The sequence below is a fragment of the Poecilia latipinna genome, unplaced genomic scaffold (genome assembly GCF_001443285.1).
Source record: "Poecilia latipinna isolate Pla-1442-1.1 unplaced genomic scaffold, P_latipinna-1.0 Scaffold1543, whole genome shotgun sequence".
Classification (NCBI taxonomy): domain Eukaryota; kingdom Metazoa; phylum Chordata; class Actinopteri; order Cyprinodontiformes; family Poeciliidae; genus Poecilia; species Poecilia latipinna.
Window position 1 is genome coordinate 56,844 of NW_015114159.1, and position 17,876 is coordinate 74,719.

Genomic DNA, 17,876 nt, shown 5'->3' on the forward strand with positions numbered 1-17,876 from the left:
AAAATTTTTTGAAAACCACTTCCAAAGGGACTTTCGCCATGTAAAATCTATTAAAAAGTTTTTTTTAAAAAAAATTAAAAAAAAAAAAAAAAAAAAAAAAAAAGAGTCACGCAGGGTGTTTACCGTGGGCATGACTGCGGACAAACACACTTGGGTGTGAGAATTCCCTTTTCCTGAACTACTTGGCACCAAGATCCAACGGGACTGTGGCATCTGAGCAGCTCACAAAGCTTTTCTGAAATAGTAAACAAGGTATAAATTATTATTTGCGCACCTTTTTTTCATTTTAAACAAGTCAGCTATTTTTTATAAAATACAAGGCAGCTGAGCTTTGGAAGCTGGGATCTTGAGGTGATCCCCTCTTGAGCGAAGACGTGAGTAAACTCTGTTGAGATTGTGTTGAAATGAAAAGAGCCGTCAGGGAAAGAATGAACAGCACACGCAGCATTATTTCCACGTCTTTTTTCCAAACACCAAAAATACACCAAAGATACCAACACTTTCCTGAACAGTAGTTTGTGCCGATAATCTGACTGAAAATGACCCAATGGACTGAACAATTTTAAGTAAGCGTAAGTATGAAACTTGGAGATATCCTTTAAACTTTTATCATTACACACACAAAGAAAGGGTATTTGTCTAACCCTAACCTTGACTATAGATATTTTTAATGTCTGCTTGTCATTTTTTTTTCTTTTTAAGTATTTCACTTTTTTTTTTGTCCTCTACATGGGATAAGTAAAGTGGTCATCTTTTCCGATTCTACATGTTTATTACATGAATACCAGGTAGTGGGAAAAATATGCTTGCTTATTCTTAGCCTTAGATGACTTTTTCATGCAGACACATACGGCTTTCCTTTGCTGTTGGATCTTACCGGGGTCCACTCTACCAATGTATGGTGTCAGCCTCTCTTCAGCTTCTCTCTGTCTGCGCAGAGCTCTGCCTCCCTGCGCCAAAATGACACGCATATTCTGAAAGTTATCTGCCAAGCTCAGCACAGAAAGCTAAAGGATCATGGGTGTTTATTTTATTTCAGAGGCGTCAGTGAATTACCATTTTAGTCCAAAATTATAATCTAAGTCACTTACAGGTTTGCAAACATCTAAAAAAAAAAAAATTCAAAACCACAGTGAAAATAATATTCTATCTCCACGAGACGCATTTGAAGACTCTTTGTAGTTTACGCCAGCTCCACATCTGCCCCCCAAAAGTTTCCCAGATTACATGCAGGTGGCCAAGTGCTTGAGCCAGGCTCCCATAACTCGTATATAATTTTTTTTTATTTTAAAACTTATTACCAGGCAATTTGATAGCTGCAGCAACAAATAGATGATCTAAAGAATCTTCTATCTGTAATTGTGTCTGAAATCGATGGCATACAGAGGTGACAAAAGCAACATAGCATTTATTTTTAACTATAACGTGTAGCAAAGTGAATCTTTTTGTGGATAATCATACTTAGAAAAACTTACCATGGCTGCGTATGGGTAAATAAGGAGAAAGAAGGCAAGCATCAAGTTCAGCTTCATGACTGAGACATCCACTGCAGTAAAAAGTGGCAAATAAGGAAGTTTGGTGAGGTTAACAGATGATGGTTTCTCCCTTCTTTTGCTGTGATTTGCTTACTATCAATTCAAGCTGATAACACAGGTTGTGCCTGCAGTAGGAAACAAGCAGGCACACTGAGGATCCAGAAGACCACAAAACGTAATTTTAAGGAGTAAGGAGAGCATTGCTTCACAGTTTTTTATATATATAGTCAAACCGTTGAATTTCTTTCTTATTACACTATTTTGATGATAGAGAAGTGAAGAAACTTACCAGGAATCCCCGTTCCACCTTTCCTTTGCTGCTCTTCTTCTTCACCTTGTCTCCAGATATCTCTTGTCTCTCCTCCTCCTTTCAGGCTGTGTTGAAACTTTTGTCTTTCTTCTGTTTGATCCATCAACATACAGACGTTTTCACATCTTTGCTCTATATAATTTTTTTTCTGCTTTGGCGTGTGTTTGCTCCCTTTCCAGAGGGGGGAAGTGAGGAGAACGTTTTTGTGAGAGGTAGATGGCATTTATTGCAGTTGGGACTGGTCCACAGTGTGATTTATGAATACACTTCTTTTTGCTCTATTGTTTTTTCTCTCTTTTTTTACGCTAAGACCTTTAATATATCCCAGACAGACAAAAGCATGAAACATGGCACTAAAAGGAAGGAGTGTGAGAAGAAGGATACTGAGAATCTGAGCTATGACTGGCAAAAAAACAAAACAAAACTACAATACTGCCCTCTTGTGATTTCATTTATGAATAACAGCTTAACGATAAGCAGGAGAAATCTAAAGTCAACATTTCTGTCAGTAGTTTTACTTTCATTCTGTTCTGTGAGTTATTTTGGCTGCTGGCTTTTAGAACCATAACATAGTGCTCTTAGAATATTTTATAAAATATTTTGGAAACATTCTCTCTGAGTAAAGTTGGCTTGTGGACAGAAAGCTCTGAATATTAAATTGTTGATATATAGTTTTTTGTTTGTCTTTTATTGTAGCAATCTGACAGAATTGACTTTGGAATAAAAATAAAAAAAATAAAAATTATCTATGAAAGAATAAGTACAAAAGTTAAATTAAATTATTGTTTAATTAAAATAAATAAATAAATAAATAAATAAACAAATAAAATTTACCTATAAATTAGAACGAAATCAATCGTGAGGTTGACTTTGCAGCAACAGCAACAAAGTTAAAAATAAAATAAAACAAAACATATCAAGATAAAATGTATGTCCAAAACATGATACGTTTACTGTCACGTTAGGAATGTGGTATTTATTTGGACCTAGAAGCCTGTCATGAAAAAACGTAAAGACAAACTGTGGCCCATTAGCCGCCGTCAACTGTCAGATTAGCATACCCAGGCTGACAGCTCCAAGCTCCGCCCAGCAGAGCGAAGAGGAGGGCGGATGTCGTAATGAGAAACAGCCGCTGCTGCCTGGGGGAGCCCGACGCTGCTGTACTGTGTCGTGTGGGTAGCTTATCAACAAAACGCTGTGTTATTACGTCTGAGTTTACGATCTTGTTTTTACGACCAACTTCTCCTCCTTTGGTCTACTTACCACCACTGTAAGTCCATTTAGCAGCTGTCAGCTGCCAACTAGCGGATCGTAAACATATAGCCGCGTCGTGTTTTTAAAACAATTTGAGGGAAATATTTGATTTAAAAAAAAACAACAACAAAAAAAAACACACAAACTACTTTACAAGAGTAAGCGTTGTAACCAGACTTTCTTTACGACTTCAATGTGCTTGGGTTGATTTGATTGATGGTGACTGCTTGAACTTCTGCTGGCGAGTAACTTCATCACTGCATCCCAGCACGTTTTAAGCGAAGTCAGAGATTAACTTCCGCTGCAGATTTTTCTTTACCACATGCTGTTGACGGGAAAACAACCGGGCTGCTTACTCGCAGTTGGATGGGGAGCCATGCTGGAGGAATAATTAAGGTAAGTCGCCAAGCACACTGTAAATCTGATCTGTACCGGTCAAAGATTTAATTATGTTTTGGTTGTGTTAGCTCGATACCGAGTTCATCACTGTGTTCATCCTCCTGGTTGTCCAATGAGGCTGATGGGTTTTCTCTTGCATCGTCACCCCCTACAGTCATAGCATTAAGTCATTGTTCCATGAATGAGGTCGGCCAAGCCTTTAGAAGCATGAGAAATAATTTTTATTTCTGCAAATCTCAAACAGGAGGGATGTTAAAAGCTTAGTCTGCTTCAAGGAAACTTCTATTCACATTTGCATACTGATAAATTACACGAAGTTAGACTGCTAATTAGAGTTTAATGGCAGTTGTTTTTTTAGGGCTATCGGAGTAAATGGGGGTGAATGCACCTGCTCAGATTAATATTTGAACAAAAAATCTAAAATTATGCTTTCCCTTGTGTTAGCCTTTGCTTTTTTCAGGGCTTTGTACATACTGCCTGGGCATATGTCACAGGACTCAAGGGCGAGTGATGATGACTCACGCAGTCATAAAGTTTCAGCAGACAGACGTTAAATTTTAGCCAGGGTTTTTAATACCATATGATCGTATTTTTACGCCACAGCTGAAGTTGTTGTCAGTCAAGCCTGTTGCCATATAGCGTCTGAGCGTGCATGTGCGCTCCATTTAAAGCGGCAGCATGTACAGACCAGACGGTGCAAAGCGCCCACTGGCTTTCAGTACAGTCCAACTAAGTGAGATGGACACCGGTGGTTTCTCCCGGATTAGGGCAGCTGCACATGCTCCTACATGCGAACCCATGTGTGTTTTCCAAAGGGACCTGTCGGCAAAAAGCCGTGGTGCACCACCTTGGGCCGAGCGTGTGTTTACGGGCTAATTGCACCAGCAGCAGCTGAGCGTCCACAATGACTTAAAAAGACCACCCAAATTCAGAATGCGCGCCTAACTTTTCTTTACTGCGTGTTTCCCCCCTCACAGTCCTCATGTCTGCTATGTGGACCACGTGTGAAATCACACACGTCTCATTACTCTGTGCATTGCAGTCATTCCAAGACAGCATGGTGCCCAGGAGGGGCTCCCCTCAGGCTGATGGGAGGTTTAAATGTGCTTTCATCATGCTCAGAGGGGCCTTTTTGGCAGCAGGGAGACATGTGAAGTCATTTGCTTTGACAGCGCCAGAAGTTCAACAGAGACTTAGACTCACCACATAGCAAGGTGGAGGTCAAGCAGCATCCCAGACAATTGGCTACATGCAAACATCCGTTTAAAAATTATTTTTTACTTGCTCCATGTATGTCCATGGCTCTCTAATCTTAATTGGTGTTTAGATAGCACAATCTTGACAAATGGCACATTTGATAGCGCAGAGGACATCCGTCTTTGCACGTTCGGTCATTTTGTTACCTTTCATCTGCTGCGGTGTTGTCGACTTGAACCACTTGACTTTGACTTTTCTTTTATCCTCCTTGCCCTGCCCGGCCGCTGCATGTGGCCCATCATTAGAGCTATACTTAGCCACGCTTATCAGCAATGTCTTTCACTCGGTAAGCCCACAGATGTTTAAAGCCTTGGAATAGCTCCCTACACTCAAGAGTGAAACACAGACACAAGGTCTGAAAGTGACAGACATTTGAAACAAGTGTATTCTGTAAAGATTAGGAAATTCCCTTCTAATAATAATAAAAAAAAAATTCCACGTAACAGATGGCCAATGTTTTACACTGAAACTGTTTGACAAAGTGAAGCGAGGGCTTAGGTTTTATATTTACAGTCATCTCCGAAGAGTAAATGTTTGTTTAGAATAAAACATGTTCTGTAGGTTAAGTCAACGTAAATGTGTGTCATTCTGTTACATACTTATGAGCTTTATTATTATGTCCAACATTGCCTCATCTTGCCGTTCTCTTAGCATCAAGCATGATAAGCTCTCTTTCGTTTCTTTAGCTTGGAGGGGAACCCTTAGAGGTTTGTATCTTTAAGTCTTATCGTGTAATCCTTGAAAGCTTTGCGTCATGTGATATGGTCTTTACATCCACCAGGTCACAAACTGAACAAGAACAAAAGACTGGGTTCTGTTACGAGACAGAAAGATTGCTGAAAGACTGTTGTGCTTGTTCATCTGGACCCAGCCGAGTCATTCCAAGTCAAAATAGGGGATTTGCTTTAATGCGAAGCATCAGACGGAAATATCAGTGTTATGAACCGACATGTTACTGGGTGACTCTAGTTCCTGCCATAAACTACTGCTCTCATTTCACATAATGTCTTAGCGCTGAGAATTTATCCCTTTATTCCCACTAGTATTTGTAGAATGCGTGTGTTGATTAGAATATATTTGAACAATTTATGACCGTGCCACCGTAGTTTTGAAGGTATTGCTTGGCTGTGATTTTAAAGGACACAAAGTGCAGCAACATTTCATAATATTCCTGTTGTCAAGGGCAAAAACAAAAGTTCCTCCCAAATCTTTTCAGCCACGAGCACCTGCGTCATTTTGATATTCAAATAATGAGTTTGCATATAAAATGAACTACAACTTCAACTTTCAGTGGTGCCTAATTGATTTTAATGTTTTGTTTGAATTGTTCTTTAAACAACAAATAGAAGGTACATCAAAAATGCTACACTTTTTGATACCATCCGATCCACTTCAATGATCTCTGACATAGTAGTTTTGATGCTAAAATAACTAAATAAAAATGTATTAGTAGGATGGGTCTTGATATCGCGCTTGCTCTCCTTCAGCCAAAAACCGTTGGCATCCAAAGAAAAATAGCTGCAGCTGTGAAACGTGTTTGGTATGAAATATCATCCGTAGATTCAGTGGAAAACAAGGAGCCACAGGAAAATGGAACCAAAAGGAAGTTGGCCTAATTGTATTGTATTCTATTTACTCACACAGGATATGTCTGCTGGGGATCTCACACAAAGCACCACTCAGACTGTTATTTTTATTGACTTTGCTAAATCTGGTTTTATTGGAAACACTGCGTCTTGTAAATATGGGAAAAAGGATAAGGTAGAATAATAATAAAAAAAACACGGTAACACTTTATTTGAAGGGGGTTGAATAAGACTGACATGACACTTTCATAAACATGACATAACGCATGAACATGAATAAGCCTTCATGAATATTTATGACTGTTGTCATAAAGCGTCATTCGGTAAATTATGACACTTTTAATACAAAGTTGACATTATTCAAAATGTCTTTGTTATGACAACTTGACATTAACTAAGAAATCATTACTGTTTAAACTTTACCTTTAATAACATGAAGTTACCTAATTTTTAAAGTGCAATCAGTAATACTTTTATAACAAATTTATACCAGTAATTATTTTTTGGTTAATGTCAAGTTGTCATAACAAAGACATTTTGAATAATGTCAACTTTGTATTAAATGACGCTTTATGACAACAGTCATAAATATTCATGAAGGCTTTTTCATGTTCATGACAGGAGTTTATGACAGTGTCATGTCAGTCTTATTCAACCCCCTTCAAATAAAGTGTTACCAAAAACACACTACAAGCAAGAGAGCGGTCATTTTTATTCTTTTTGACAGATTCTGGCATTTTGCATCCTGAGGTAATGACACAGTCATAGGTTAAGATATAAAATTAAGCGCTTTTAAAACATTGGAGTTATGAGTTATAAAACAAATGCCTACAAAAAGTTTTGCATAGTGACTAAACAACTGCAAAAGCAGATTGTCATTCAAAGTTCTATGAAAAATTACTACCGATTACTACTTGATATAAAACCAAGGTCCACCTTAAAAAATCTGAATATTGTCTAAAAGTTCAATATTTCTTGCCAGTCATCTCAGAAACTCGTATACATAGTGAAATATTCCAATCCTTTGCCTTTTTTGCAATTTTCATGATTATGGCTAGCGGATAACAAAACCACCAAATTAAGTGTCTCAGAAAAATAGAATGCCGTGAAAAAGATAATTATTGGAAACTCATTATGTGACACCCTAATCAGCTAATTAACTCGAAACACCTGCAAAGGTTTCCTGCCACTGTGGGTCAGTAGGCAGGAAGACTACTGACGTGTCATTGATCATCTCCACAAGGAGGTCACAAAAGGTCAGCGCTGGAGAAGCAGGCTTTTCAGAGTTCTGCATCCAAGCATATCAGAGAATTGAGAAAAAAGAAGAAGTGTGGCACGAAAAGATGAGATAAGATAAAGATAAGAAAGCACCATCATGTCTAAATTCAAAATGTAGTTGGTAAATCACTCTCTGTACTTATGAGAACATTGATTTAAATGGTTAGGATTTAGGAAGGGAAACATATTAAGTACATGAAACTGTTCCTGAGAACCTTACACAATTTCTGATAGAACATAAAGCTGCTCTCAGGCTTCAGACAAAAAGCTCTATGTTAAGCTCAATAAAAAAACTGTTTCATTACAGAAAAGAATCCCTTTGATCGTTTAAATCGCATATCTTCCATTTTCTTTTCATTTCTGAGTCCCGCGCATTTTCCGCGTACCAGGAAGATGTTGATGTTTCACCCCTGAACTTGACTCTGTTTGTCATTTAATAACGGGTCACGATTGGCATAGGGTGCACGGTAAAGTGTCTCTTTCGCACCTAAATGCGAGGAGCTGAAGTATTGGTGACGCTGGGAGTCTCGTGATGATGCCGTTGGGGGAGACTTGACATCTGAGCTTCTAATTAGATTTGCAGAAGGTCTGCCAAGACTTTCAGTTCTCATCATCCTACACCTCGGGAAGAGCTCAGGGGAGGACTTTTAATGGATGAGTCGGGGCCGATTCTGAAAACTTCTGAACTGCAGTGTGACTCATACCTGTGACCAGGTATAGCTGGGGCTTGACATTTCAAGGCAAGAGTCATACCACGTACACACAAAAACAACAACTTTGCAGTGCCACTGTAGCTATGCAGATTCAAAACGGCTGGTCTCGACTGAGTCATTTAGCTAAAGCGTTAAATGAAACTCTTAAGTCAAATATAATATATGTCACTCTAAATCCTTTTTTTTTACCTTTATTTTTGTGACGGATATAGAAAGTGTTGCTTCAGACTGCTTGCTGTGATTTATGAAGGTAACTGACATCACAGACACAACCGAAGACCTTGAAAAGCTGGCACCGCTCAAACGACTTCACTGCCTTGGCAGAAAATAGTTGACTGAGCGAAACCACTAAGCTGTCAACCGTGAAATGAATTTACGCTGAATCTCTGCGAGAAGCACGATAAATAGTCTTTTTTTTTTTTTATGCTCAGCTGAGTGCTCGGCAGGACCCGTCTCCTTTATGACCCCCTTCAGTGGTCTTGTGATCTCGCACAAAAAAAAAAAGAAAAAAAAATGCTGTGAATGTTGCCATTTGTTTGGGGTGAAGCACTTCTTCTCGGCTTTCTGAAATTTCAGTCCGCAAATGATCAGTTTCGCGATCCCGAATGATCTTGACGAATGTTTGCTCCGAGACGTTTCCGTCTTGTTGCATGCTAGGTAGGTGCTCCTCAAAGGCACCCTCATCAAATATTAATGCGCTCATGAAAGCTCGGCGCTCTCCGCCCACTCACTCACTCACCCCTCCGTCACGAGCTTCACAGCTGACGTTACGTTTGTACACATGTGGGGATTGAGGCTGGCAGCAGGCAGCTCAGCATCTGAAGCCTCTTCCTTTTTCCTGTGCTCTACTTGTTCAGCTCGGTGCAACATTAGTTTCTAGTTTAGATGCAGAGTGATTAGCTCCCTGTTCGATTTTGTCACAAAAAATGATTGGACAAGTCATCAGAAGTCCACTGACTCAAGGTAATATCTCCAAACTACCATTTCTGCGATATGTTTTGGGTATTTAGAAAAGTGAGATGGTGTTTTTTTTTTTTTTCCCCACAAGGTGTTGTTTTACTCTTTGCACAGCTCCATGATAATAAAACCCTGTAATGTATCCCTGACGGAGCAGGTTGCCACACCTTAGCACTTTCTCTCCTCCTCTCTGCTCATTGTGTCCACTGTGGGCTCTCTGTCATTTGATCTACCACTCTCTGAATACAGCATTACAGAAGCATTTATGCTGTCTCGTTGGGTTTGCATCAGGGTGGCTCCATTCAACTCTGCTTTACTTAGTGAACATTTGTCCAGCATCTTCCCTGTCTCATTCTATTAGCCTGCTCTAATGGCACCCTGGTAATCTCCTCCAGGAGAGAGCCATGCCTCACCACTGCCCTGCCCAGACTGGCCTAGTTTTTGCCTTGCTGCCTCATTTGGCTTCCTGAGAGCAGGAGGTTGCATTTCAGTTTGGTTTGGTTTCGATATGAAGTCATTTATGTCGTGTTGTATTTGCTATAAATTGTCCCCCGTGTCAGATTAGAGTCTTTGGACCAAAAAAGGCACTTGATTTACCTGCTTTTATCTTTAAGGTCCTTCTACTGTGGCTTGCTAACAGACTCGGTATATTACTTTTTTGGAGAAACTAAATTGACAGTCATACATGTTCTTAATGCAAGAAGGTTTTAACCTTTGGTCTTTTCTGTTGTTCTCCACTTACCTTTGTATTTTACTCACCCCGTCACGCTATTTTCTATTATCGTAGCTCCCTAGGAGATGAAATCACTCACCTATTTCAATTTCTTTGGGTTATTCATTTTCAAGCCTTGTTTATAGTGTTTTTAGGAAGTAATTCTGTGAGTGTGACTGTAAGGTGAAAACTGCTTTACACAGGAAATGACCACTTCAAAGCTGCCAAAATGGGGGGAGGAGGGAGGGAATTCCCACTGTTAAGGCTCTCAATGAGATTAAGGAATTGTTCAGATTTCTTTTCTTAAACAGTAATCTGTATAGGTTTAAAATGTGGTGTTGCTTTTTGCTGCTTTTGACAACTTTGTTTTAACTGTAGCTCAAATTAAAACTTCAAGCCACAAAAATAAAAATCTTATTTCAGTTTCACTGTCCATTTAACTAAAATTGAAATTGGCTCTTTTCTTGACAGGAAACATCTTATATTCAAAATAGAGGTCTTTTCTGGAAAGTGGAGGACATTTACTTAATGCTTCCACTAACATATATTTGCTGGGGCAAAACAATTAAGTGTTTGATTGTGCTTTTCTGTTTTCTTTTGCATTTGCGGGTACTGTGTTGCTCCTAAGCGACGGCTTAAACTCAAATGTAGTTTGGATTACTTCACTTTTATAGTTGGATATACTCTTGTCTATAACCAGTCAAATTATGAAATTTGAAATAATAAAAAAAATATATATATATATAAATTCCACCATTGATGATGAAAAAGTATTTGCCCCCTTTGCAGATATCTGTTGTTTTATCTTCTTTGTCACCCATTGTTTTGCAGGCAACGCAAATCTGAGTGACAAATACAAAATGATGCTCAAGTTGTGAAGCAGTGAAACGTCCCCAGATAATTGCAGCTCCCCCACTATGTTTGACTGCCATTGCTCAGTGACTCCCTGCAGTTTGCTGGAGTCACAGAGGCTCGGAAGTGGCTTAGTAACTATTTTCACACTGATGGATGTCAGAGGCTTTGTTTTTCATTTGTTCTCAATTTTTTTTTTTCAGCATGCTGTGTTGCTTTTCACAGTGTTTTAAGTGACTTTGCGTTGTTCAACAGGTTCTATATAAGCGATTCCTTGTTTCTGTAGGTCTGGCAGTAATCAGGCCTGTGTCTGGCCATTGAAATTGCTAAAAAAAAAAAAAAAAAAGTGGTTAATTACAGCTTAATGACTTACCAAGAAAAAGGATGATTCTTTTTTTTTCTTTTATAGGCCAGGTTGTTTTGAATTGCTTTGTTATCTTTGCCTGACGGTAAAATGTGTTTGTTGATCTGAAACAATAAAGAATCTGATCAAAATCAAAAACTGAAGATCTGCGAGAAGGAAATACTTTTTCACATCACTTCAAGTTTAGTTCAAATTCTTCAGCTTCTCCAAGTTTGACCTTCTGCAGTAATTTTAAGACGTGCTTATACAGGCCTCAGATTGATTGCAATGTTCTTCTAACTTGTGACCTGCTGCGTAGACGAAAGTTCAAGAGATTGAGTCACTGCATTTATGGCCAATAAGCGATATGCTTTAAAAATAAGATGCTAATTGGTTTTTGCTGCTAAATACTTATAATCCTGTTCTACTGTCAGTTTTTACCCCGACAATATAGAAATCTTGATTTGGATTTCGATTAGCAGACACTAAAATAAACATACACATGTTTTTATTCACACAACAACCAGCTTAATGATTTAAACCATAGCATTTGATTGTTCTGCAGCGTGCTGCTTGTTTTTTTTTTTAATGAAGATAAAATGGCAACATCTGCGAACACCTGACAAGTAAGATGTGGAGGACACGCTCCAGAAAAGTCATTAATATAGATTTTTTACAGTTTGAATAATACTAATAATAATAATAATAATAAAATACAAGAGAGATGCTTGTGCACATACTGCTCATCTGAAGCTTCACAGGGAGCCGGGAGTCACATGTAGAGATGAATTGACTATCTGGGGGGAGAAACGGCAAGAATAGGGATTTGCTGTGTCTTGTGAAGCACCTTCATTCATGCGTAGCTCCAGTGACCCAATAAATCATGGCCCTCAGGCTTTTGCATCTCATCTGCATCCATCCTGGGCGTCCACGGTGTGTGAGAATGTGCAGATCAATTGTGAAAGCGCTCCCTAAAGGGAAGTACGCCACTGTGCTGTTGCAGGTCTTGGTTTCTCTGCTCCTTTTGCCGGGTATCTTCCCTGCCAGCTGTCTGCCGAGTAGAAAAATGAAGTGAGGCCAAAATCCTTACTGTCAGACGAAAATAAAATAAAGTTGCTTTCCTGGTATTGCAGTGAGTAAGAAGAGATGTCATCTCACCTTACGGTTCATTTCACAAACTGTGCTCGCTGCTGAGGTGCTGAGCTTCAGGTCTTACAGGAGACCTCTCTGAGGGAAACGACTGTCCAAAGTCTTGTCTCTCTGCTTCTCACTGGCACTCTACTTTAAAATATCTTTTTGTCCATACCTTCTTTCCCCCCCCTCCCCTCTTTTCACTGAGTTGATGGTGCATGCCTTTTTAGTTTTCCTTGAAGGAGAAGCTCTGTTCAAAGAATATAAAAAGTACAAGTTTCGTGTTGCCGTTGATCTTACCCACATCACTGGCAAATTTTTTCAGGATGTTATTTTCCATTTTTATGGTTTTCTGCATGGAATTACATTTTTTTAAAAAATTTTTCTGATATGAAAGGGAACTGTATCTCATAAGGTTTTTCCCTGCCATCCCTGCATCAGTTCCAGCTCATCTCTGTGAACCACCATCTATACAGAATAAACTGACTCAGATCTTAGCTGTAATGTGCTTTACTTTTGAAATGTATTACAGAGATAGTCTTTGCTGTTGCTTTTCTAACTTGATGTTGTAAACATGGGTGTTATGCAGGGAAAGTAGTTGGTCTTAGTAAAGCTCTTGGATGTTTTCATTCAGGGGGAGGGACAGAAGGGCAGAGAGCTTTGTTGAGAGTATGAGGGTTTGACAGATGGCCTGCTCTGTTTACTCCTTTATGTTTCAGTCAGTTATGATCTTGTTTATTCGGTTGCCCATGGACACAGATGACATATTTGTATCACTTTTGGAATCGGGCATATCTTATCAAAGCACATAAAAATAAGGGAATAAAGGTGAAGTTGTAACTTAGGAGTAGTCTGAAACAGTTTGGAGTTGTTTTTTTTTCAGAACCATTGGATACTGAAAGAAGTCAACTTGCTTTGTTAAAATTCAGTTTTATAAACATTATTGTTAATACTCTGCCTTTGGAAATTTGAAGAGTATTGTTTTTTTTTAGTATGAAATTCTTATGGTACTTTAACTTCAGATGAAAATACCATAGTTTCATAGTGTTGAAATATTTACACAAACCTTTGAAGCTGCTTTAATTTTATAACGGGAACACAACGATCACTCCCATCTTTTCTAAAACGTTCTATCTGGTTGACTCTTATCTATATCAATTTGTTTGCTTTGATGCAGGGACTTGAGCAAAAAATATAGAATGAAAATGGCAGTAGCTGAAGTGGTTATTGCACAGAATAATATCCAGAACTGCACATAGGCTAGACGACTGCTTTTCTGTTCTAGGTCAGTGATTATCACTTAAGTAAAACTACATTGTGACTCAGAACGAAGCTCCTGTGTGAATATTTGAAAAAAAGGTTCAAGTATAAACTACAAGCACTAAACAAAAGCACCAGCACTATAATATTTACTTCAGTATTATTATTATTTTTGTGGGCGGAAGTAGCGACGACCCTGATAAGTGAGTGTTTACCGCAGCAATGTGTGCAACACTGCTCTGCCGCTCTGGATCTGAATGAAACTTGAAAGGTTCTGGGGCCACTGATGGTTATGAAAGGCCCCCAATCTTCCCATTAAACGCAGACCTAGTCACTAACCTCTCGTCACAGGCGAAGAGGCTTTAGTAACCCAGACTATCCATGTTGACCTGATTTGGTTTGTGTAAGTGTGTGTTTTTGTGTTTATACCCCATGAGTGTGTGCATGAAACAGATTAGGACGGTGGGTGAGTGGGTCTCTCTGACTGCCGACACGTGTGTCTCTCAGTGAAGATGTAGGGCACTGGGAGTTATCTTTTTTTTTTTTTTTTTTCCCAGAGTGAGAGACCCACATTGCTCTGCACATCCGTCCCCCATCGTTTAAAAAATCTGATTGAGTCATGTTTTCAGCAACTTAAGTTTTTTTTTCCAAGAGATTTACTCCGAAAGGATTAACTGCTTGCCTCTGTGTGGACATCCACCAACAATGGGTTATTTTTCTGGTGTAGGCAAACAGCTCTTAGTGCACAGTTTACAGTCGCTGCTTTGCCCAGTCATGCAGATGGTTTACTTTCTGCTAACCAAAGCAGCCATCTGGAGATGAGCAACTTTTTTTAATTCACAATATTCCAGGACTGGCCAGATGGATGGAACATGCAGGTGCACAGTGAACACATGTACACTTGTCACATGGTTGACTGGAAATGAACGAGTCTAAATGAGTTTGAGGAAACAGCCTTGTGTTTTCCCTTGGTTGGCTTCACATAATGCAGATCCTCCATTTGCTATTCACCGCATACTGGCCGTCGTCCCAGCATCCCCTTGTCTCTCAGGGACGCTGTATCTGTTTCCCCCAATTTGTTACTTAGCCAGGTCTTATAGCTGCAAAACCTGGGCCCAACTACAGGTTGCATCAGTCTGAAATAATAAAATTCATGATAATAATAATAATATTAATAATAATCATCATCATCATCCTAATGAAAAGGAAAACTAATTCATTTCTATTCCTTTCCTGCATTAACTGGAGTACCAAGTCATTTGTCAACTCGGCAGTAATCAGATGAGACACTTTTTTTTTGCCCATCTGCTTTGATGTTGATTTGTATTCATAATGCTGTTTATGGTGACAATAGATTTACTTATTTATCGACAGAAGAGACAAGAGAAAAGTAAAAGATTAATAGAATTTTTTTGTTTTTTCATGTTTTTTTGTTGTTGAAGATAATGAAATGAGAACGGATTCAAATCTAAAAACAATCTGCTCATATATTCAAAATGTATTTTTCTTTACCAGTTATGATATTCCAATGCATATTTTGTTATTTACATGTTCAGTGTTTTTTGGGCTGTAATGTTCTCTTCCATTGTAAAAATAGCTAAAAATGTGACCAACACTGAATCTGATGATGAAATGCTCTCTGCGTCTGGCTCTCAATGTCTGATTGGACAATAAACAGAGTTTCTGTACTAATACTGATGTTGGGTTGAAATGGTTTGATTTCTTCTAGAAGAAAAAAAACAAGAAACTATGAAACTGCGCATCAGTATGCTGTGTCACTCAATTATTTTTCTGCTCTCTTCACAGGTATGCATATTCATAAATTCTTAAGTGCCTTCTTCAAGATCTAATGGAAGAAAAATCATTAACTGGGCCTGCCATGGTGTCCAGATTGCCAAAGTTTGGTGGGCGCCCCACAGGCGGTGGGAATAGTCCTGTGTGCAATGGTTCCACACAGTCACCTACATCTGTGCAGGATGGCAAGACCAATTCTCATGGAACACGCTCAAATGGTCTGATCCGGCCCGCTCCACCGTACATGAAATGGAAGAAAGACGATGGTATGAACTCTGTTAGCCCCAGCACACTTATGATTCCATGGGATGGAAATGAAGAGAAGGCACACCACCATGTGCCCTCATTACCTGAGGTGAAAAGTAGCTCTCAATCAACACCTAAGATGCGTAGGTCAGGTACTTTGATGGTGGCTACCTCCAGCCCAAAAACTGTTCCCAAGCAACTGACAAAGATAAACCCCAAAGTGACAAAAGTTGGTCAAAGCCAACTGAATGGGCTTTCTAAAGTAACCTATAGTACTTCTGGCATTCCTGCTCGAACTGGGTCGGAGTCGCGCCTTGTGCGGCCAATGTTGGGCACCAGCTCCCCAAGAAGCAATTCTCAGGATAGCCTATCACAATCCAGAGAGAACCGAAAGATTTTGACGTTGGACCACATGGTGCGTTCAAACAGCTTCACTCACTTCAAGCAGATTCCCTCCCCCAACTGTGAGCCGATGACACGATCCTTCTCCTTTAATCGGGCTGTGGAGTTAGCCAAACCCCTGGCCAACACTCAACTTCGGCCTCCTCGCAGCAGTTTCCTCAAGCCACCACGGATCAGCAACGGAAGACTGTGTTTAGGACTAACCAGTAACCTTGGAGATTCAGGTTTTCAGTACAGCAAAAGCCTTCCAACTGACTCCTCGTTGCCCAACCCATCTTATCCTGCCTTGCCCACCACACCGCAAGGTTTGAGGAAACCTCAGCTTCCTAATTCTGCTCTGACAAAGTCACTGACAAACAGTGTGGGATCTTCAGGTTACAGATCGGGTTCAACCACACTGACATCTCCGTTTCCAGATCAGCCCAAAGAGGGTGTTAGATCTTCTGTCTTATCTGACTCTGGTGGACTTCTGAGGATATCTAAAGGATTTGAGCCAACCGATGAAGATGGGAAAGCAGATTCATCCAGTTACAGTGGTGGAAGCTCTGGAGTTGAAAATGGCACTTATGACCAGAGCTCTGTCCAGATGGCTACCGAGACCCTGGAGGACATGTCCTTATCTTCTGCCTCATCGCTGGAAAGAGGTGACACCAGTGAAGAGATTCTAGATGATTGTGACTCTGCAGGAGATGTTTTTAGTGATGGAGACATTCCTACCAGCACTACTCAAACCGTCTTGCAGAGGTCTTCCAATGACAACACAGGCTGGGAGCCTGTAGATCTGACAGGTACAATGCAAACCAAGAAAATGATTTTGTTTTCTTTTTATTTGAGATTTGACATGGCGTATTGCCTACGTTTATTTGCTTTTTATAGAAAATAAAGAAGAAAGCCCGATGCAGAAATTGCAAGAATCTACGCAGGATTCGTTGGTGTTGTCTCCTGCGCAGAGTGACGCTCCTCAGGGTTCATCGGTGGAGCTGTCTCCCTCCAATAGCTCTGGTGGGACCTACATGTGGGATGAAGAGGGTCTCGAGCCTCTTGGGGAGCTCAAGTCTCCACTAGCAAGTTATGAGGATTTGGAGATCAACAGCATGGTGAGGCCCATAATTCCCATTGTATTGATTTTAATATTGTGTAGACTTTTTAAATCTTTAATAATTAATCTTGACTCTTATGTCATAAACGGACAAGAAAAGAAATTTATTTCCTTCTGCGTTCGCATTTCCTATCCTCAAGCAAAAAGAGATTCTGAGGACAAAATGTTTATTTTTTTAGAAAAGCTGTTTGTGGTGTACATGTGCCGACTAGAAGTCTTGATGTGATCAACTTTGCCTATTTGTATTAGAAACATCAACAGGGGATCGGCTTTTATGGCTTTTTCCAACATCTGTCTTCCTTTTTGACCGAACTCTGTTTTCATTAAACTTCACATGTGCGCTTCAAAAGAGGAAAAGACGAACGGTGTCTGAGAATGCCCAAGCAAAAAATGTTTGGGGAGAATCGGAGTCCTTGCAGTGCTTTAGAGCATATGTGGTCTGCTATTTAATTAATGTCAGCTTATTAACACCTACTTGTACTGGTACATGTTAAGACAGGACAAAGTACTTTCAGTGACAATATATATTGTTTACAGTATGTTTTTTTTTTTTTTGTTTGTTTTTTTCCACCAAATAGCACAATAAATAACATTAAAATAATGAAGTTTGTTTATAAAAAAAATATTTTGGTTAAAACATGTTTGATGGTCATTCAATGAAGTTACTAGAGGTGGGTAGAATAGCCAGAAATTGTAAAAAAAAAAAAAAAAAAAAAAAAAAAAAAAAAAATATAAAAAAAATAAAAAA

The 17,876-nt window shown here is 39.3% G+C and overlaps 2 protein-coding genes across 7 annotated transcripts in view; one reads left to right on the forward strand and one right to left on the reverse strand.

Annotated features, from left to right (window-relative positions):
• The window catches only part of sparcl2 (SPARC-like 2), a 9,484-nt gene extending 7,194 nt beyond the window's left edge, over positions 1-2,290 (reverse strand). The window contains exons 1-4 of one of the 2 annotated variants that reach the window (XM_015058458.1): positions 1,825-2,290; positions 1,476-1,546; positions 878-950; positions 124-235 (exon numbers count right to left, since the gene is read on the reverse strand). In XM_015058458.1, coding sequence (XP_014913944.1) covers positions 124-235; positions 878-950; positions 1,476-1,546; positions 1,825-2,068 — 500 coding nt within the window. In that variant the 5' untranslated portion in view covers positions 2,069-2,290. Of the gene's footprint in view, positions 1-123; positions 236-877; positions 951-1,475; positions 1,690-1,824 lie in introns of those variants that run through there. The other variant, XM_015058459.1, reaches the window with a different exon arrangement.
• Positions 2,291-2,904: 614 nt separating this feature from the next.
• The window catches only part of ccser2a (coiled-coil serine-rich protein 2a), a 74,585-nt gene continuing 59,613 nt past the window's right edge, over positions 2,905-17,876 (forward strand). For 3 of the 5 annotated variants that reach the window (XR_001428207.1, XM_015058462.1, XM_015058463.1), the window contains exons 1-3: positions 2,905-3,495; positions 15,394-16,817; positions 16,906-17,126. Coding sequence is in view for 4 of the 5 variants with exons in the window: in XM_015058462.1 (XP_014913948.1) it covers positions 15,437-16,817; positions 16,906-17,126 (1,602 nt within the window). In the remaining variant the exon portion in view is untranslated. The remainder of the gene's footprint in view (positions 3,496-15,393; positions 16,818-16,905; positions 17,127-17,876) is intronic. The other 2 variants (XM_015058461.1, XM_015058464.1) reach the window with 1 other exon arrangement.